The sequence below is a fragment of the Petaurus breviceps genome, unplaced genomic scaffold (assembly GCF_028583685.1).
Source record: "Petaurus breviceps papuanus isolate PSGF00001 unplaced genomic scaffold, PetGlider_PUasm1.0 84, whole genome shotgun sequence".
Taxonomy (NCBI): domain Eukaryota; kingdom Metazoa; phylum Chordata; class Mammalia; order Diprotodontia; family Petauridae; genus Petaurus; species Petaurus breviceps.
The window spans coordinates 2,777,943-2,799,911 of NW_027186645.1; the positions used below are offsets into that span (position 1 = coordinate 2,777,943).

Consider the following 21,969-nt stretch of genomic DNA (forward strand, 5'->3'; position numbering starts at 1 on the left):
GGGAGGAGTAGCGCTACTTTTGGAAATAGGGTCCCACGAGGGCGAGGACCCACTCCAGGCGATTTTCTGTAGTAGATTCCAGGGTCAATGCCTCCCGGGGTTCTACTTGGGGGACGGTAACTTGCGTGCGGTGCTCTCCCCACTACTCCCTTTCTTTTTTTTTTAAAGCAATTGGGGTGCTAAGTGTCTGAGCCCGGATTCGATCTCCAGGTCATCCCGACACTGGAGCCGGTGTTGGTGCTACCTTGCCGCCCCACTAACTCCCCTTCTTATCCCTTTCCTTACCCCTGTGCTCCTTGGTACCTTAGCTGACTCTTAGAAATTTCAGGACCGGGACAGCGCCTTGTTTGTCCAGAATTCGGAACGCGACCCGCGCAAAACTATCCCGAGCTCTCTTGGGGAGCGAGAGACTCAGCCTGCTAAAGTTCTGATCCCCAGGTACTGTCCCGATTCCCTCAGGCCATCCCACTTGGAGGACGAGGCCAACGGGAGAAGGGAATGAGGGGGAAGCTCTGGTTCTCTGGGGTCGGCCGCTGACAGAGGCTAGTCAGGTTCTGAAACGGTCCTAATGGACCATCACTTTCCCTAGTCCTGTTCCTCTCCTACTCTTTCTCTCTCACTTCCCACCTCCCTCTCTCTTCTCCCAGGGACATGGCATCTTCTAGCAGGATGGACCCGGAGCTGCCGGAGTACAAAAACTATGTGATTTCGCGGCCTGTCTACAACGAGCCCTCCTTCCTGGAGCAGTACGAGCGGCAGCTACGTGAGCGCCAGACAATCCGAGAGAAACTGATCAAATGCTGCAGGTAGCTGAGCTGTCCCCACTATCACGGGCTGGGGGTGTCGCGCCCGCGCCTGGGTGGGGAGAGGGAGCTCTGAACCCAGGTCGCTGAATAATGTGAGCTAGGGAAGCCTCACCCTGATGGGAACTCTCAGGTTTGGGGCTATCAGAGAGCCCTCTGTCTACCACCCCTCTGCCTTTCCTGGTGAAAACCGACTGGCCTTTGGTCTTCCAGATACTGGAGTCGTCTTCGCCCACGATCCTAATTCAGCGTCATGGCCGCAGGCTAAATCTTTTGTCTCCTGTTCTAAATTTCATTCCGCGTTCCATACTCTTGCTGTTTCGGAAAACTGAACCTCAGGGACTTTCTACTGTAGTCACACCCTTCCGGATTCCCTCTTCATCTGCACCCTAATTTACCCCTCTCTCTCGTCCCCTCCTCTCTCCCCAGCACCCATCTTGCTGTTCCCTACCACCTGGGTTTTCCCTTAAACAATGCGGTCTTCTTTACCCAGGTTTCCATTCCTTTCTGAGGACCTGGTCAAGGTGGAAAGAGAGAGGTGAAGGTTGAGGGTTTATAAGAGAAATCCAGCCGGAGGGAGGGGAGTCACTGGGATAATCACCTGACTGGGAGTCCTTGTGCCACTGACTAAGTGTGCTGAATTACCAGTTCCAGTAGGTTATACTCTATATCTACACTTGAGAATTTAGGATTTAAATAGTACTCTATAATTAGAAAGTGGTCACAAAATCACAGGAAGGGATTTGAGATTGAGGCCGTCCAATCAAACCCGGAAACTCCAATCAATGAATTACATCTAAACATGCAATCCTCATCCCAATGGCATAAAGACAGAAAACTGAACCATTGCCAGATTTTAAAAGAAAAGGAATGTTGCAAGGGACAATTACATGGAAGTTACTTAGCTATTCATCAAGTTTGGAATCCTGTAAAAACTGGCACAAAGGGAGTGGTATGCCAAGATACACAAAGCATGTTTACTTAAAGAAAAAAAGTAGGCACCTGGGTTAGAAATGCTAAAACTAATTTCCAGTTAGTGAGACCACAATCTATTGGGACTTTTTTTTTTTAATGAGTATTAAAAAGGGGCAGAGGGGAGTGAGCTACCCTCAGGGCTGACTTTGGAGTCTCTCACCCTATTCAAATCCTGTCCCTTATCACTTATCACTTGTGTGAATCTGGGCAAGTCATCTAACATCTGCAGTTTTGTCATCTGTAAAATAAAGGGGTAGGACTGGATCACTTACGGGTCTTTACACTTCTAAATTCATGATGTCATAAAAAGATAACTTGCACATATGTTTTCTACTACTGTACACCCTTCATCTAGGTTCTTTATCAGTTCTAACATTCAAAGAGTCTATGATTCTATGAGTGATGTAGTTCTTGGCAAATGTTTTTGGTCAGTATTAGCTCGAAACCTAATTTTCTTGCTTTTTGGTAGTTGTTCCAGAAGGAAGGCCACTCGGATGGTGAAGACCTTTTTACCCATCTTGGAGTGGCTACCCAAATACACAGTAAAAGAATGGATACTTAGTGACACAATTTCTGGTGTTAGCACCGGGCTTGTGGCCACTTTACAAGGTAAGAGGCCATCAGATTGCCTTTTTAATGTTTGCTCTTAGCCTCCCACAGCTTTATATAATGTCTGTAACTTCATATCCACAGTTTGGGGGGGGGGGGAGAGAGAGAGAGAGAGCGAGCGCCTTTCTTTTCATCCCATCTGTTATACCACAGCTGCACAGTTACTAGGTAAACATATAAACAGCAAAGTTTTTGAAGTGTGGGATACATTATCTGAGGCTCACAGCAAACCTGTGAAGTATTACCATTAACTCCATTTTACAAATGAGGAATCAGAGATTGGGAAAGTTAAATGATTTACTTGAAGTCACACAGCTAGTAAGCAATAGAGGTGGTATTTGAGCCTACTTTTCAGTCCAACCCTATTGCATTATACCAAATTGCCTCGAATTTTCCACTGACTATCTTCCCCACCTACCACCTACGTCTATAGCTCGATATACTTCACTTTACTACATGGGGTTGCTCCAATCAAGCTGTTTCTGAAAACAGTGAATTTCTATAAAACTAACCTTATTACCCATAATGACTTTCATTATAAATTTAAAGATGAAATCCCACAGAAGAGAAAAACATTTCTATTAGATGGAAAAAGACCTGAGTTATTATTTTAGTGAGGTTGAGGATAAAGATCCTCCTATTCCATATATGAATACATGCCAAAGTTCCCACTTTCTCCATTTTGAAGATGTCGAATAGAGCTAAGTTTGCAATATCACCTTTTATCCTCAGAATTGCTACAAGAAAAGTACTTTGAAAATTTCAAAAATAGGGGTTCCATATAAATGGAAGCTGTTGTTACCATTTTACCATATCTTAAAAATTCTATAAAGTTTGAGGGCTTCGGGTCATATAACAACAACAATGCAATAAGAAGTTTCATTCTTGGACCAGTTCTTCAATTAAAATTTATTTAAATCAAATCTACCTAGAATGAAGATCACTGGAAAAATATTAGAATAGCAGTGTTACCTGAGAGGAACGACATTCTTTCCCAGAGTTATTTTTCTATTCCACATGCTTGGAAGTACTGATTGTTCTTTATTATGAATGATTTAAAGACAAAATTTCCATACCTTTTGATGTCATGGGTTGCTAGATTTTTCTCCCTCATTTACCAAGAGGGATTAGGGAATTAAACTAGAATAAAATTTGGCTGGCCCAACCAGTAAACATTTAAACAGAAAGTTAAATACATATAGAGGTGCTCCAAATTCTGTATTGAAGTCGTATGATGCATAGTCTCTCCAGGAACATGCTAGGGAGTATAAACCGACTTGGGGAAAATGTAAAGACTGTGCAAGGATCCCCCTAGTATTCTTTGTATTTTAGGGCTCATGGAATTTAAGCTAGAGAGGACCTTGTTCTTTGAGAAACATTTTTAACTCCTCTCACCTATTTAAGGAGTTATCCTTACAGACTCAGGCAACTTTGTTGTCATGTTCAATTGTATGGGTTTTTTTTTTCTTTTTTGCCTAGAGATAAACTTTTTTTTCCCTCCATAGGAAGGGGAAGGTAATTGTGTAACAGTAATTGTGCTCATAAAAGAGGATTGAGATCAGCCACAAGTTTGTACACATGCAAAATTGGTTAGACCATTTAATTAAGTTAAACAGTTCAAAGAATTGGTTCAACTTGTTTGCTTAACCAGTTACTTGACTAAATTAATACGTAATTTGAATAGGTGGCACATTTAAATGCAGCTTTTGTTTCAGCCAGGTTGGATGATTTTTAGTGATACAGCTGATAGAGGACTGTTCATGAAGTCAGGAGGAGGTGGGTTTAAATCCTACCTTTGACAGAGGCCCTGGAGTCAAAGCAACCTGGGTTTAAACTTTACCTCTGATGATTATGACCTGTACATCCTCTGAGTCCAAGCTACTCCAATCTTCAAAATGAAGATGGTTGGACCAAGTAGCCTCTAAGCTTCCTTCCAGCTCTAGATCTAGGGTCATATGAGCCCATAGACTAGCTGTGTGACCATGAACAATTTAACTTCTCAGTGTCCTAGGCCACTAAAATTCTAAGTTATAGAGGAGTTGCAGTCATTCAAAACATATTTACATATTAGGCATTCTGTGAAAGAAAACACAAACCAAAAAAAGGCCCAAGAAAAATAAAGTCTTTTTAAAATATATGCTTTAATCTGTACTCAGACTCCATCAATTCTTTCTCTAGAGATGGAAAGCAGTTTTCATCAATTTCTTCAAATTGTCTTGAATCACTATACTGCTGAGAATAGTTAAGTCATTCACAGTTGATCATTCATCATACAATATTGCTGTTACTGTGCACAATGTTCTCCTGGTCTGCTCACTTCATTTTGCATCAGTTCATGTAAATCTTAAATCTTTCTAAGTTCTTCTGAAATCATCCTGCTGATCATGTCACTAATTTGGAACTCAAAATTTTAAGAAATGAATGTGAAAAATTGTAATTGAAAAAATAAAGTACTAAAAGAGACTAGTGAGAGTGATTATTGGTAGAAAGCACTCTCAGTATAGAAGATAAAACATCAACTTTTAGGTTTGTAAATTAAACTGTTTTGGATGTACTTTCAGGTATGGCATATGCACTATTGGCTGCAGTTCCTGTCGGATTTGGTCTTTACTCTGCTTTCTTTCCCATCTTGGTTTATTTTGTCTTTGGAACATCAAGACACATCTCAGTTGGTAATTATGAATGTATTTCTCTACATACATTAGTTTGTCATGGAAAATTAAAATACATTGGAGAATATCTAAGACTTCTGGGATTTTCCTTTATTCAATTGACTTGGGGTTTCAGTGACAGTCATTTTGGTTATTTGTGTATTGTTTTTATTTATGGAATATGCTGGTAATTCTTTGTTTTGGAAATGCAACACCCTTGTTGAAAGAAGTAATAGAACTTCTTACTTCAATAGAAAATAATTAAGAAGTGGGAAAATTGAGAAAAAATGGAAACTATAACTTTTCAAATTCTAGTAGTCCTTTGGGAAGAAAAAGATCACCCTTCATAAAATCGACACTTTATTTAAAAAAGTATATTAAGATCGTAAATCTTGTACAAAAGCTAAGCTGAAAAGAGGAAAACCTTATAATGACTTTGAATTCATTGTTTCACCAAATTAACTTAGAATTCATTGATTTGACATTTATTATTAAGTGTAGAGTACTGTGCTAAGCACTAAGGGAATTAGAAAATTTCAACAAGACATTCCTTTTGAAACTGAGCATATAAAACAAAAATACAGTGAAATCTAAAATACACAGTATTACGTGAATGCATTAGAGTTGCGAAGCCAAGTACTATGTGAGGACCAAGGGAAAAAGTCATTACTGACTGTGGGATTGGGGAAAGTTTCATGGAGAAGATAGGATTTGAGTAAGGCATCTTCTGGTTCGGTAGAAATTGTGGGAGAAGAAGGGCTGGTTCACAATACGGCACCCCCACCAACCTGAGCCTCTAGCCCTGAGGCCCAGAGTTTTACTGGCTTGTTCAACTTGCTCCTACAGCCTGGGGCACAAGTCAAGCTACCATTTATTGGAGTATTTGTGTATTTCTTAACCTTTTAACATGTATAAACTGTGCTACCATTTTTTATTAAGTTCATACCTTTTTGTGTGTCATTGTTGAAGTTTTTGAGCATTGTCCTCCTAACCCCATTTTCCCCATAAACTTTTTATTACGTGATTTTGCATAATATGGGAATGTATGTGCTGCATTATAAGGGAACTGCCTGTAAAGCCAAGAAAGTCCGAGTGGTACTAGATTGTCAAGTCCACAAGATTGTGCAGGTCTTTGAATGCCGGGTAAAGGGGAACCCCTGAAGATTTTTCAGCATAGAAGTGAAATGACTGGGACAGCTAGGTGGCACAGTCAATAGAGAGCCAGCCCTGGAGTCAGGAAGACCTGAGTTCAAATCCTGCCTCAGACACTTGACACACTTACTAGCCATGTGACTTTGGGCAAGTCACTTAACCCCAATTGCCCTCCAAAAAAAAAAAGGTGAAATGACTAGATCTATTCTTAAGAAAGATTATTCATAAGTGACAGCTAAGTGTAGCAGTAGGGGCAGCTAGGTGGTGCAATGAATAGAGCACTAGCTTGAAGTCAGGAGGAGCTGAGTTCAAATCCCTCCTCAGACACTTGACACTTAGCTAGCAGTGTGATCTTGGGCAAGTCACTTAACCCCAATTGCCTTTCCTTCCCCCCTCAAAAAAAAAAAAAGATTGTTCTGGCTGCAATATGAAGGATAAATGAGAGGGAATCAGGGCTGGAAGTGGGAAAGACCTGACAGCAGGTTATTGCAGTAATCCATGGGGAACTCATGGGGGCCTGAAGTAGCTTGTTACAGTATAAACAGAGAAAAGTGGTCAGATATGAGAAATGTGGAGCAGAAGCAAAAGGTCTCTTGTTTAGCACCTAGCACTGTATTTGACACAGGGTAAGCACTTCATAAAAAAGCTTATTGATTGGTTTGATTGGTTGTTAATTGGTTAGATATGAGAAGAGTCTAAGATAACCATGGGGCTACAATCTAAGGATATGAGATAAACTGTAGCACAACCAAAAAAAAGTGAAGTCACCGAGAAAAGTAGTTTTGTTTTTCATTTTTTGTTTTTATTTATTTATCTTTAGTTTTCCACATTCATTTCCACAAGATTTTGAGTTACAAATTTTCTCCCCATCTTTCCCCTACTCCCCACCCCAAGAGAGTGAGCCTACTGAATACCCCCTCCCCCAGTCTGCTCTCTCCTATATCCTCCCCCATCTCCCCTCTAACTTTCCAGTAGGGCAAGATGGATCTCTATACCCCAGTGCCTGTATATCTTATTTCTCAGGTGCATGTAAAAAACAACTTTTTTAACACTTGTTTTTAAAACTTTGATTTCTAGATTCTTTCCCTTCTTTCCCCCTCATCCACCCTCACTGGGAAGACAAGCAATTCAATATCGGTTGTATATGTGAAGTTATGCGAAATGTTTCCATAGTAGTTATATTGTGAAAGACTGATTGTATATCCCTCTATCCTATCCCTCCCCCCACTTATTCTGTTTTCTACTTTGACCCTATCTCTGAGAAAAGTAGTTTTAGTGGAAAGAAAAAACAATACACTTGATAGTACTTGATGTACTACAAGTACATGTTGATTTTGAAGTGATGGGGCCCATCCTCCAACTGGAGATGTTTTATAAGCACTTGTAGATGTGGTTCTGGAGTTCAGAAGTGAAGTCAGGACTGGAGATAGATGTGTTACCACCATCTGCAAATAATTGGTAGTCAAATGAGATTGCCAAGGGAGACAGTAGAGAAAGAGAGATGTGAAGAAGACTGAGAATAGAGTTTGGAGGAGCATTCAGTTTAAGGATAATTTCCCCCAGTTAGAATATAGATTCTTTCATTGATCGAACTGTTTTGTTTTTCTATTTGTATTCCCCAGTATGTAGTGCTATGTTTAACACATAGTAAGTGCTCGATAAATGTTCATACTTTCATTGGAACATAGTTTTGATCTGGAAGAAACCTCAGAACATTAGGAAGAATATCTTTAGAATATGCCATTTCAGTGTATATATCTTTTATCCCATGGGAAAGGGTATCAAGGTTTTGCCAGAACAATTTTTAAAGCTAGGTTGAACTCTTCTTCCTTGATGTAACTCAAAATAGGGTTTCTTCCTTCTTGCCTTAAATTTTAAATTTTCTTTTGAAAGAATGTTCTAGTAAATAAAATATGAATGCTGATCTTCAGCAAAGCTACTCAGGCTCCTGTCAGCTTGTTATATACATCATCACCTGAATAATTCTTTGGCATTCCAAATTCTATATATCCCAAACTAAATCATCAACTTTCTCACTTTTCACTACTGAGTTTCTTGGTTCTATTAATGGCACCATCATTCTTCCCAGTCACCTACAATAAAACTCTTGACTCTGCCCTCCACTCCCTACCTCATTCCCTGCCCTCTATCTACATGGTCAAGTCTTTTCATTTCTAATATTACATGCATGTAACTTCTCCTTTGAAAGCCATATCTACTCCCATCACCCTACACCTGGCCTTCTCTTATATGAAACTTAACATTCTCTTACCTGCTTCTCATCTGACAGTTCATTAGATTGTGAGCTCTTTGAGGACAGGAACTGTCTTTTACCTGGTTTTGTATCTCTAGTGCTTAGCACAGTGCCTGGCCTGGCACACAGTAGGCATTTAATAAATGTTGATAGATTGACTGATTTTTTTTCCATCTCCAATCTCTTCTTTGGTAGTTCTGCCAACTTACTCTTCCTCAAGTATTGGTCTAACCATGCCACTTCCTAACTCAAATCCCTCCATTTGTCTAACAAATAGATTCCAAACTCCTGAACCTGCAAGAATTATATGTTTAGAGCTAGGTCTCAGAGAACATCTAGGCCAACCCCTTCATTTTACATATGAGAAAATAGAGGCCCAGAAAATGTGATTTGCCTAAAGGCATATTGCTGAGATTTGAACCCTAGGTCCTCTGATGGTATCAAAATTGTGACTTTTGGGGGCTGGTAAGTGGTGCAGTGAATACAGCACCAGCCCAGCAGTCAGGAGGACCCAAATTCAAATCCGGCCTCAGATACTTAACACAAAACCAGCTATGTGACTTAATCCCAATTGCCCTACCTTCCCCCCCTCCAAAAAGCAAAAAAAAAAAATGTGAGTTTTAAAAATTTTATTTCCTTTTAGGCAAATTGGACTTTTTGCTATTCCCCAAACATGCTTTATAATTTTCTGTCTCCATGCCTTTGTACATACTCTTCTTTCTGCCTTGGGCTGCTACAAATTTGGAAAGTACTTTTTAATTAGGGAAGAGTAGACATGAACTGGGGGAGCTAGGTGGCACAGTGGATAGAAGACCAGGCCTGGAATCAGGAAGATTCATCTTTGTGAGTTCAAATCTTGCCTCAGACATTTCCTAGCTGTGTGACCCTGGGCAAGTCACTAAACCCTGTTTGTCTCAATTGCTTTATCTGTAAAATGAGCAGAAGTACTCCAGTATCTTTGCCAAGAAGACCCCAAATGGGGTTGTGAAGAGAAGGACACAATTGAACAACAACAACTAGATGAGCTGTATATTTTCAGACAAAGAATTCAGTAGGCAAGGGACTGACTGGGGAAAAGAAAGCCATGGGTTCATTTGCCTTAAGTCTCTCTTTTGTCCTGGACTTTGAGATTAAAAGCCTATCTCCATGGTAAAAAGAAAAAAAATACAGTATCCTCTCACTCTTCATTATCTTGTTTTGAACCCTGAAAAATTGACTAAAACACTGGGTTAATTCATTCCCAGAAAGATCAAAACACACAATAAAAAGAGAAATGGGCTCATGTGGGATGGAAATAAGCATATTGTGGAACAAAATGAAAGTAAGATCAATGTGTGTGCCCTGAGGAATTGGAGTTTTGATTTTTTTGGCTGAATGAACAAATTTTTTCCTTAACTAAGGTGTTGGTTATTTGGCATGTTGCTAACAATAATACAAAGACATTTGTACTTCTTAATTGACTAATGACAAATTAATTGCTGTACTTTTCAGGACCCTTCCCTGTGGTCAGTTTGATGGTGGGATCTGTTGTTCTAAGCATGGCCCCTGATGAACACTTTGTTGTCACCAATGGTACTGTCAACAACATTACCAGGATAGACTCTGATGCCAGAGATGCAGAGAGAGTGTTAATTGCCAGCACCCTCACTGTTTTAGTAGGCATTATACAGGTAATGTAATTCTATGGCAAATACACATTTAATTCATGGCTTCTTTATTAAATAACAATGCTGGAGAGTCATCAAGGCATAGTGAATGGAGGATCTTTCTTTGAGTCAGAAAGATCTGGCTTTAAATTCTCCTTCATACTAGCTTATGTCCCTCTGGGCACAAACCCTTTGGGTTTGAATAACTTTTCAGTCATTCTTTGAGCAATTCTTTAAGAATTCAAATTATAGATGAGTTATCAATCACCATTGGTGGAGAGGATTTCCACACTGCACTAATGAAATCACAGGTCCAGAACAAAAATATCATTTGGTTTTGTACAGGTATTTTTGTGTTTGATGTAATGTGGACTATCATCAAATCATCATAACTTCTTATTGGACCAGGGTTTGAATCCTACCTCTGACCCTTATTGGAAATGTGATGGGCTTGTCATTCAGTCCTCAGTTCAAGATTTTTCTCTGACATATAATATTATGTTCTTACCATAGCTGACATGTCACTTATTCTCTCTAAGCCTCAATTTCCTTAGCTGTAGAATGGGGATAATATCTGTAAGTATAGCCTCATAGGGTTGTTCTAAGGATAAAATAATATTGGACGCAAACTTTAACAGGGTATCTAATCTACTTAATCTATTAAATTTAATAGATGTACTTAAGCTATTAAAGCTTTGCAGTAAGACTTAACATTACATTGCATTTAGACTTTTGGAATACCCTTCATAAATGTCAGTTACTTTTATTACTACTAGTATGACTAAGTCATTTAGCATTCCTGGGTCTCAGTTTCTCTGTCTGTAAAATAGGGAGAATAATATCTGAAATTTCTATTTCACATAGTTATAAGAGAACTTATGTATTTTTTAAAGAAATATCAATTCAATTCACATATTTATCGAGCACTTACTATGTGCCAGGTACTGTCCTAGGTGCTGGGGAAACAAGGACAAAATTATTGCCAGATATGAGACAAACTCAGCATGGTAAAAGAACTGCTAAGCAGCCCTAGAGTCACAAAAGGCCTGGTTTTGAATTCTGTCTCTTAAACTTATTAGCTGTGCAGTCGTAGGAGAACCACTGAATCTCTCTGACTGTCCCCATTTTATAACATCTTCCAGGGCTGTTGGAAGGATAAAATAAGGTAGTAGATGGAAAGAACTTTATAAACCTGAGCAGCACTATGTAAATATCAGCTAGAGGCAAAAATGTTAGCATTTTTTCATTCATTCAAAGCAAACCATTTGTTTTTCTTTCTCTTTTCTTGTATTAGTTGGTCTTAGGAGCTTTGCAGATTGGATTCATCGTTCGATATCTTGCAGATCCATTAGTTGGAGGATTCACAACAGCAGCTGCCTTTCAAGTATTTGTCTCACAACTGAAAATTGTCCTCAATGTTTCAACCAAAAATTATAATGGTGTCCTCTCAATAATATATGTGAGTATTTTTGCTTTATTATTTTTTGATCCTGCCAGTGCTGAACTCAGGTAGTATCTATTCTCTCTCCTGCTCTCAATATATTCAGAACTATTCAGTGTAAGGCTGAAGAAAGACAGGTGGCACGGTAGATAATTTTGAATCCTGCCTTCAGATACTAGCTGCACGACTTTGGGCAAGTCCCTTAATCCTTCTCAGCCTTATTTTTCCCATTTGTTAAGTGGGGATAATTATAGTACCTACTTCATAGGATTATTGTGAGGATTGAATGAGAAAATACAAAATGCTTAGCAAACTCTAAAGCACTATACAAATTAATATTAGCTGCTCAGCACTGTCATAAAGGAAGGATCAGATGGAGTGGGAGAGAGTAGAGACAAGAAGATCCATAACAGGGGGCAGCTAGGTGGTGCAGTGAATAGAGCACTGGCCTTGGAGTCAGGAGAACCTGAGTTCAAATTTGACCTCAGACACTTAACACAAAAAACTAGCCATGTGACCTTGGGCAAGTCACTTAACCCTAATTGCCTTACCTTCCCCCCTCCAAAAAAAGCAAAAAAAAAAAAAAGATCAGTAAAGAGTCTAAAGCAACAATCCAGAATGTGGTAATGAGAAGCTGAACTAGAGCAGATTATGAGAATAGAGAGAAGGCAATGGAGGTGAAAGATGTGGAGATGAGGAAATATTACTTGATAATTGATTGTATACATGAGAGGTGATGGGGAGGAAAGAATCTAAGATAACCCTAAGGTCCTGAACACAGAAGAGCAGGTGAATGTTTGTAAGATAGAAATAGCACAGTCAGAAGGAGCAGTAGCTGGTTGTTGTTTATTTTTTTATTTGCTTCTTTTCCTACCGAACCCCTTATTCTTTCTGTGCTTACTTGGTGCATTGCTTCGATAGATCAGTGATCTCATCAATTCTGGATTCTGTTGCCCCTGACCCCCATTAGTGGAGATCACTACCTCCATGTCCTTTCATCCTCGGTGACTCTTTGCCTATAATCTTGAAATCTTCTCAATGTACTGAGATCTTCCTTGAAGTCTCTTTTTTTCTTTTTTGAAGTCTCTTAACATGAAAAGGTCACCTACACAGTGGACATATGCTGTCCCATGATTATCACCAACTTCTGTTATATAACTGACCCAACTCCATTTCCAGTCACACATGGAATTCTTTCATGTAATTGATCAATTACAATACAGATGATTGACCACAATTACAGTCTAGTTATGACCAATGTCCATCTATACATTATCCTTCATGTAGCACAGAGATAGGGTAGTACATAATTCAGTTTGATATAGCATCACCAACAGATTGTTAGTATTAAAAATAATGTATTTTTGTTGCATTAGAAAGCCTGGGTACTTGAAAACACTCACAATTTCCTGAATACAATCCATCTACATACCTTTCACATTGTCTAATTCTGGTTCATTCCTTCATTCTTCCAATCCCTCAGTTATCTCACTGTCATATTCTTCAGGTCAGCTTGTCTCTATACCTAAGTCTTCTGGCTTCTGAATCCAGGATGTTGCCTTGGTTTTGAACTTAGAAGGAGGCCACTTACTGATCTCTGTCCTGCCTGGCTATCCAGGAACTGAACTCCTTAACAATACAATATCTTAGGGGCAGCCAGGTGGCTCAGCCAGTAAGAGCACCAGCTCCAGTGCTGGACTGACCTGGGGATCGAATCCGGGCTCAGATACTCAGCACCATACCCAGAAATAACTGGCCGTGTAACCTTGAGCAAGTTACTTAACCCCGATTGCTTAAAAAAAAAAAAAAAGAACAATACAATATCTTATGACCACAGATCCTCTGGCAAATAGAGACATTTTGTCTCCAGGAACTGCATTTCAAGCAAGGCATGACTACAGATCCGTTTTGGATAAAGAGATGGGTACTGAAAGAAGAAGAGTAAAAAGATTGAGCCTACATTGGACAGATTTATTATGTAGGCTTAGTGGTCTATGTGAGATAATTGAAAGCAACAGTATAGAAAGGAAATGTGATGACCAAACTGCAATGTCTCTGGGACCCATTGATTCTACTCTTATTTTGCCATGTGTGTTCTGGTTTACTTTCCACACAAGTCCATTTTTTACTTTACCTGGTGTCCTCATTTTCTTGAGATGAATTAACCTGACAACTTGTTCAAAATTTCAGTAGTTAAAAAAAGGCCAGAAGGAGCCTCTTGCAGAAGTCTATGAAATAGTTAAGATTAGACTGAAGATGTAGGAAAGGGGATTAGGGTAAAAGAGAATCATAGAAATTAGCACAAGGAAACAGCAGAAAGGAGTAGGGTGGTATAGCAAAGCTTTGAGCAGTGAAAGGCCAGTAAAATGACAACAAAACAAAACTATCATCCCATTAAGAAGTTTTAAGAGAGCCTTTTTGTGGCCCCATTATTCTTAGAGTTCTATGAGATCCTCCTTAGGGCCTGGCCAAGCTGGATGGAGGTATTTGAGCTATTTCAGTCTAATGTTGAAAAAAGTGTGTTCTGATGTGAATCAGGAGGCCTAGAAGCCCTTTAATAATAGCTGTATGAGTTAGGTAACTTTAGAGAATAGAACCTTGCTTCTGTTGTTATCAGCCATGATCGTTGACAACAGAATCCTTCAACAAATTCAAAGGAGCAGCTGTCTCTTTAAGGGAAAACTGGAAGATGGTTGTAAGATATTTCCTCCAGGAATGTGACAGATTCTCTCTCTCTCTCTCTCTCTCTCTCTCTCTCTCTCTCTCTCTCTCTCATTGTGAGTTTTGTGTCCTGCAGTACTGACAGCTAAATATAATGAAGACAAAGAAACTTAAGAGGAAATATTAGACTTGAATTAGGGAGAAAGCTCTTTAAAAATCTAATTTAAAAAATACTAGAAAAATTAGAGGCAGAGAGAAAAAAGAAAAGTTTTAAAAGGCTCTTGAGAGACTTTCCTCAGAGGATTTACTAAGAGAAAGATAAAAAAAAGGATCTTGAGTACAATTCAAAATTATTTACATGTATCTTGCTCATTTTGAAGGGCACCAGAACCGTGATTTCATTGGTATGGGGCACTCTCAGTGAGGAAATGCCTTCTACCAATGCAGAGAAGTACCTATTATATAACTTAAGAGCCTTCAGGCATTGTCTGGGGTATTGAAGGGCTAAGTGACATTATCCCTAGTCATGTGGCAAGTATGTGTCAGATCCCAGGTCTGATCTGACCCCAAAGCTGGTTATCTCAAACCACTGTTTCACACAGCTACTCTTCATCCTGTTCAATATGCAAATAAAGCACAAAGTCTCTTTTTTAAAGTTGTAGTTTTATTTTCAGTTGTCAAGGACTTTCTCTTTCTCCTACTTCCACTTTCTTCTACTGGGGAAAAAGAAAAGAAGAAGAATTACAAAATCCTTGTCAAGGAAATATAGTTAAGCAAAATAAATTCTCACATTTACCAAGTTCAGATATGTGTGTCTCATGCTGTATATTATCCTATCACTTCTCTGTCATGAGATGGGCAGCATTCTTCATCATCAATGTTCTGAAACCCTGCTTGAACATTGTGTGATCAGAATTCTTAAGTTTTTCAGAATTATTTATTGCAATATGATGTTAAAATATACATTGTTCTCATTGGTCATTTTATTCTATGTGAGTTCATACAAATCCTTGCAGGTTAATCTGAAACCAATTTGATTTGGCTTTTTACAGTACAGTAGTATTTCATTACATTTATATACCACAATTGGTTCAGCCATTCTCCAGTAGATGGGCATCTCCTTAGCTTTGACACAAGAAAGAATTGCTATGCACATTTTTTGTACAGATGTGTCCTTTACCTCTTTCTTTGATCTCTTTAGGATGTAGGCTTATTAGTGTAATTTTGGGGTCAAAGGATCTACTAGAGGTTTCTGGCATAGTTCCACATTGCTTTCTAGAATGGTCAGGCCAATTCATAGCTCCATCAACAATGCTTCAGCATTCCTATTTTCCCATAGCTCCTCCAACATTTGTCATTTTCCTACTTTGCATGAGGTGCAATTTTAGAGTTGCTTTAATTTGTATTTCTCTCTATATTATATATATATATGTATATATATATATATGCTATATATCTATATACTATATATTCATCTTTGCCACTTAGTACCTATGGGCACAGTCACTTAGCCTCATCTATAAAATGAGGGGTTGGTCTAGACTTGTCTTAAGATTCCTTCTTATTCTAAATCAATGATTCTATGTCATAGACATGGATTTAGGATGTATTAACAATTAATTTGTAATCAAGAATCTATAAATAAAACCAGGCACAAGTTTCTTTATTGTTTGACCTACCTGAGTAATATTGTACAAAGGAAAGGCAACTATCAAAATGACGTCTAGAAATATATTTTCTAAGTTAATTAAATATTTTAAGTGCCTACACTTAGGTGAGGAAAACATTTTACAGAGGTACTCATTGATTGTGATATGGTTAACCTCTTGGTAGAATAATTGGGCTAGAAAAAGATTCTAATTTACCTTGTTTCTGGGTTTGTTTGTTTGTTTGTGGTTTCTTCCTTTTCGTTTTTTGTCTAATTTTGATTTAATTGGGGAACTCCTGGTTCCCATCAGAAGCAGGACTGTAGGTTTTCCTGGTAGATATTTTAACCAGGAAACACTGAATATTATTGGATAAATTATCATAAAAATGTAAACGTACTTCATTTCACAGAATAGACCAGACTCTGAAAAGTTATATGTTAATTGATTACTCATAAACTGGAGAACACTTTAAATGTATCAGGGAGATTTTTTTTTTTTAAGATATGCATATGCTCACACAGATTAACTAGGTATTCCTGTAATGAATTTTTAAATTAAGTGAACAAAAGAGTTTGTAAGGTAAATGAGAGGGAATGGACTTGTAATTTGATTTTGTTGGTAAAAACTCCAACTCCAGGATAAGCACATTCTCTATTCCTAGAGAGCTGCCTAGAGCATTGAGAGGTTGTAATTTGTCAGTCCCACAGTCAGTATGTGTCAGAGCTGGAATCTGAAACTAGGTCTTCTGAGAAAAGGTTAATAATTGCTCCAAGTTTACGTGTTTTAATAAATTAGATTTTTTTTTGTACTGGATTTAGATAGAGGTGTAGAACTGAACAGGAAATTTAAAAAAACGATCAAATAATGACAATTGGCTATTCAACATTTCATTCTTAGAATTGTAGACAATTCTACAGGTGGCTCAGTGAGTAAGAGCACCGCCCCAGTGTTGGGATGACCTGGGGATCGAATCCGGGCTCAGAAACTGAGCACCACACCCAGAAATAACTGGCCTTGTAACCTTGAGCAAGTTACTTAACCCCAATTGCTTAAAAAAAAATTGTAGAAAATCATCTCTGAATATTTTTATAAAGGAGTAAAAAGCTTGATATTCTTTCTAATTTTATCCAAATGTATTTTGAAAAGCTAACAATTTATACAAGTATAAAGTATTATTGTCATTAATTTTGTTTTTTAAATTATCATAGTTTTATGATTATGACTTCTGCTGTTATCATTTATTTACCCGTCATTGTTGGTAATGAGGTATTCTGCAAAGGTGAATTTTCCAGATTATTTTTTTAAAACATTTTTCATTCTAAAATGGATATCATATTTCCCTTCTTTATTCAATTCTTGGGAAAATTTATAGATGAGGAGACTGAGATAGAGGTGAAGTGACTTGTCCAGGGCCACATAGCCTGTAAGTGTCTGAGGCTGGATTTGAACTCAAGTGGAGCCAAAGCCAGTCTCAGACACTTACTGGCTTTGTAACTCTGGTCAAGTCACTTAACCCTGCTTGCCTTCCTTTCCTCTTCTGTAAAATGAGCTGGAGAAGGAAATGGCACACCACTCCAGCATGTTGGCCAAGAAAACCCTAAATGGGTTCACAAAGAGTCAGACATGACTAAACAGCTTAACTCCTCCACTCCAGGCCTGGTGCCACCTAGTTGTGGGGTAATTTACCAAACTCTTAGCAAAATTGTTAGTAAGATAACTCTTCTATTCTTGTGGAAAAGATGGAGAGAGCTTGAATTTGTTGATAGTACAATAGTAGCTAGCCTAGTCAATATCAAAGAGATTGGAGGTCTATAGTGGAATACCCCAGGGATCTGTGCTTAGCCTTGTGATGATTAACATTTTGTCTTTGATATGGATATAGGCATAGATAATATGCTCAAAGAATTTGCAAATGATACAAAGCTGAGAGGGATAGTTTACACTGAATGAAGGTCAGAATCCAGAATGATCTTGACTGGTTTGAGCAATGGGGTCAAACTCTTTGAAAAGGGGCCAGTGGGGGGGGGGTGGGGTGGGGAGGGAGAGACTAAATTATATAGAATGATTCCTGTGGGGCACATATTGACTTAGAAAACAATATATTAATGTTATCTATGTTTTATTTTAACTTATTTTGTTAAATATTTACCATTTATATTTTAATCTGGTTTGGGCTACACTTTGGAGTATTGTGGGCCAAATGCCACCCCCCATATCCTCTTCCGTTCTCTTCCCTCCCCTCCCCCCATCCCATTTGTCACCTCTGGCCTAGAGCCCTGAGCTGAGTCTAATAAGACAATAAAAATTAAATAAGGATTAAAAAAACAAAGTCTTGCACTTGGGTATAAAAACATGAACCTTATAAGTATAGATGGGGAGGCATGAATAGTTAAACATTCTTTAAAAAACTGTTTAGGGACTTTAGTGAGCTATAAATTCAATATGTATGAGTCAACAGTGTGATGTGGAAGATGAAATAAAAGAATTTGGTCAGAGCTGCAAGAAGAAGGCTCTAGCTCCCAGTAATATGAAAGTCATAACCCCATAACCCCATGTACTTTGCCCTCTTTGGGCTTTGTCCTGAGTATTGTTTAAGAAGGGTATGATAAACTAGAAAGTGTTCAAAGGGGAGAAACTGGGGTGGTGAAGGTCCTTGAGGGTTGATAGAAGAAACTGGGAGTGGTTAGCTAGGAAGAAATGAAGATTACTTCATGCATTTGAAGAGCTGTCTTTTGGAGAGGTTGGACTTATCCTGCATGGTCCCAGAGGGCAGAACCAGAGGTGATGAGTACAATAAGTAGCCCAGAGACCAATTTAGACTTTTGTTGGCAGGAAAACCTTCCTAACAATTAGATCCTTTGTCATGTATATGATAGTGGGAATTTCTTTTGTGCATGACTTGGACTTCCGTGCCTGCTGAGGTCCCTCCCAACACTCAAATTCTGTGACTCTAACCTTTTCTTAAAGGATTCAGTCATCTTTCCAAACATTCGTTATTGTTCCATGCTTCAATCCAACAATGCCATCACTATCTGCAGAAGTAGTCCCCACCTGTTGGCTTTTTTTAGTTTTTAGGTCTGCATTCTCTGGTTTTTCTTTCCTCTCTTTCTGTGACATCCCCCTATCCCCACCTGCCAGTTCTTCCCTCTTACTCGAGTCAGGCACCTGCCCCCCAACTTCTAATTTGTTGCTTCTCCTCTATAGTGGGCTAAAAACTCAATCAACAAATATTCATTAGAATTGTGCCTAAATTAAAAATGACTATTTCTGTCTAACGGTAGCCATCTGGGGGGAGGGAAGAAAAAAAGAAATTTATATTATAATTTTGTCATATGTGATATGATAATTTTGTATATTTTAAAGTTGCAATGCAAGTTGTGCATATTAGATTTTCAATGTACGTGAAATCATCTTTTTTATTGTACCATGTTATAGAAATGCTTGTTTTAGTCAGTCTATAAATTAAAAAGAAAAAAACAAGAGTGAGGATTCCTCAGAGGGTCTTCTATGGATCCCATTCATGAGCTTTAGTGCGTAGAGCCTAACCTTTCCAAGATATTTCTTTGCTCCATTCCTTTGTTCTTGAATGTATTTGAAGTGATTGAATTTTCTGAGTCAGAGAGGCGTTACTACAGGCTAATTGAGAACAGTTTATTATTGACATGAGAGCTACAAGTACAACATGTCTGTCGGAAATGGGTAAGCTACAGTTTACAGCTTACAAGGTGTTCCAGTCCCTTTGGCTTGATTTTAAAGGGGGCCTGGAAAACAAAGACTTATTCAGAGTAAGTGAAACGAAGCTCCATCTTTCTCTGTAGAGTGAAGATTCTGTGTCTGAAATAACTGAGTAAAAGCCCCTTGATCCATAATTCCCACTGGACTGACTCTGATATAACAAAGCTCTTAATTCTCTTCTTGGGGTTTTCCCCTTTTCTAATTCTCCTGAAGAACATATTCCTTTCCTCTCAGGAGTTTCCTGTTTATAAAACAAAACTAGTTTTTCTTGACTTGTCTTGTCTTTACCCTAGGGGGAAAACTGGTTTAAAAATTCTTTAATTCAAGTGTAAAAACTAGTGCATGCCTTGAAATATATTCAAAATGTATCCCTAGTTGACTCATGCTGTGGACTTGGATTGGAAGGCCTGGGTTCATATCCAAAGACTTTACTACTTACTTTCTGTGTGACCTTGACTAAGTCACTTAATTTCCTTTGGGCCTCATTTTTCTCAGGTTTAAAATGAGAGGGTTTCACCAGATAATTTACCTCTAGAGAGTAACTTCCAGGTCTAAATCTATGATTATATGACCTTTGCCAGCCCTAATTCTGTGTGAATCATGTCATACCTCTTTATTAGCATACCCAGATGGGAGATTTTTGGATACTGGGCACCTTTTTTGCATACAAATTGGCATAAAGTCAGAGAATGCTAGAACTGGAAAGGATTTGATTAAAAACACTAATTATTTCAAAGTTCCTACCATCTGTATGGCGCTTTGTAAAATGTTTTCCTTGCAAGAATTCTGAGTCAAGTAATGCAAGTTACTTAATTATGTTTTTTTAGATGTGGAAATTGAATTTCAAAAAAGTGAATTGACTTACTCATGATCCCAGAGCTAACTGAGGAGTCAAGATTTAAAACAGTCTCAACACCTGCTGTGGGCCAGGCCCTCTTGTGAGTTTTGTTATTATAACAAAGACAAAAATGAGACAGTCTCTGTATGCTCTAAGGAAGCCTGGGCCTTCTAACTCCCAACACTACCTCCCATTAATATCTATACACATCAGGCCAATCAGAGTATTGCTACATTTACTGAGATTGTCAGGTTCAAACAAAAGTTTTACCTGAAGTATCTTTCAATGAACATAATGGTGTCTAGGGTGTTTTATTTGTGTGTTTGAATTATCTAAAGACGTCATCATAACCTTGTGATCTTATGTATGGTCACAACTTTTACTCTAAGAGTCTCAAAATTTCTATGTTAAGATTATGAACATGCTCATCAGCAAATACTATTTTCAATTTTTGTAATTTAATTTATAAATAAAATTTATTTTACACAATTTAGTTTAATTTCTAAAATTCCCTGTTAGATTGTAAGCTCCTTGAGGGCAGGGACTGTCTTTTGACTCTTTTTGTATACTCAACTCTTAGCACAGTGCCTGAGACATACTAGGTACTTAATAAATGTTTGTTGATTGTATGATTAAATATGAATAAATTATATAAATAAAATCTGAATAAATTATGGGATTTTGGAACCAGAAGGGATACTAGAGATGATTTAGTTCAACCCTGCCACTTGGCAGAATAAAGAAACTGAGGCTTAGAGAATTTGTACATAGCCCTAGGTACCATGTTACTAGATTACTCTAGTCCTTTAGGTAGAACAGTGAATAGAGAGCCAAGCCTAGAGTTAGGAAGATCTGAGTTCAAATCCAGTCTCAAGACACTGTGTGACCTTGGACAAGTCATTAGCCCTATTTGGCTCAGTTTCCTCATTTGTAAACTGATCTGGAGAAGGAAATGGCAAACCATTCCAGTACCTTGATCAAGAAAACCTAAATGAAGTCACAAAGAGTTGGACAACAACAAAAATAACTCTTGCTGTAGTACTTTATCTATTGCTAAAGTCATTTTTTTGTAGAGCTTAGGAATCAGATGTATTTTTTAATTTTATTTTTTATTATTTTGAACTTGATGGACATCCATAAACATGTACATTTCCATATACAAAGAACAGAAAGCTGTGATCTTTAATTATATACAGCTACTTTAAATTTTTTTAAATTAGATTTTACAATTCAACATTTGTTTCAAAGCTGTTCTGCCAGTCTGTGTCTCCCTATGAATACCCTTTTGTGCTCTTCTTGTGCATTTGAAAAGTGCTTCATTTACACTCTTTTTTTATTAGCATCCCTATCACCAAACCCCCACCCCTTCCTGTAGTTCTTCTCTTCCAAAATTTTTTTAGTCTTCCTTGTAATAAATAATCATAATTGAACAAAACAAATCCACACATTGTTTCTGTCTGAAAATGCACGTCTCATTCAGCATCTCTAATCCATCACCTCTCTTTCAAGAGGTATGAAGCATGCTTCATCATTGGTCCAAACATGCTTCATCATT

General features: G+C 38.1%; 1 protein-coding gene across 1 annotated transcript in view; it reads left to right on the plus strand.

The window, feature by feature from the left end:
• The window catches only part of SLC26A4 (solute carrier family 26 member 4), a 61,307-nt gene that overhangs the window by 314 nt on the left and 39,024 nt on the right, over positions 1–21,969 (plus strand). The window contains exons 2-6 of the mRNA XM_069107000.1: positions 648–806; positions 2,248–2,387; positions 4,949–5,059; positions 9,936–10,114; positions 11,385–11,549. Of these exons, the coding sequence (XP_068963101.1) occupies positions 652–806; positions 2,248–2,387; positions 4,949–5,059; positions 9,936–10,114; positions 11,385–11,549 (750 nt within the window). The 5' untranslated portion in view covers positions 648–651. The remainder of the gene's footprint in view (positions 1–647; positions 807–2,247; positions 2,388–4,948; positions 5,060–9,935; positions 10,115–11,384; positions 11,550–21,969) is intronic.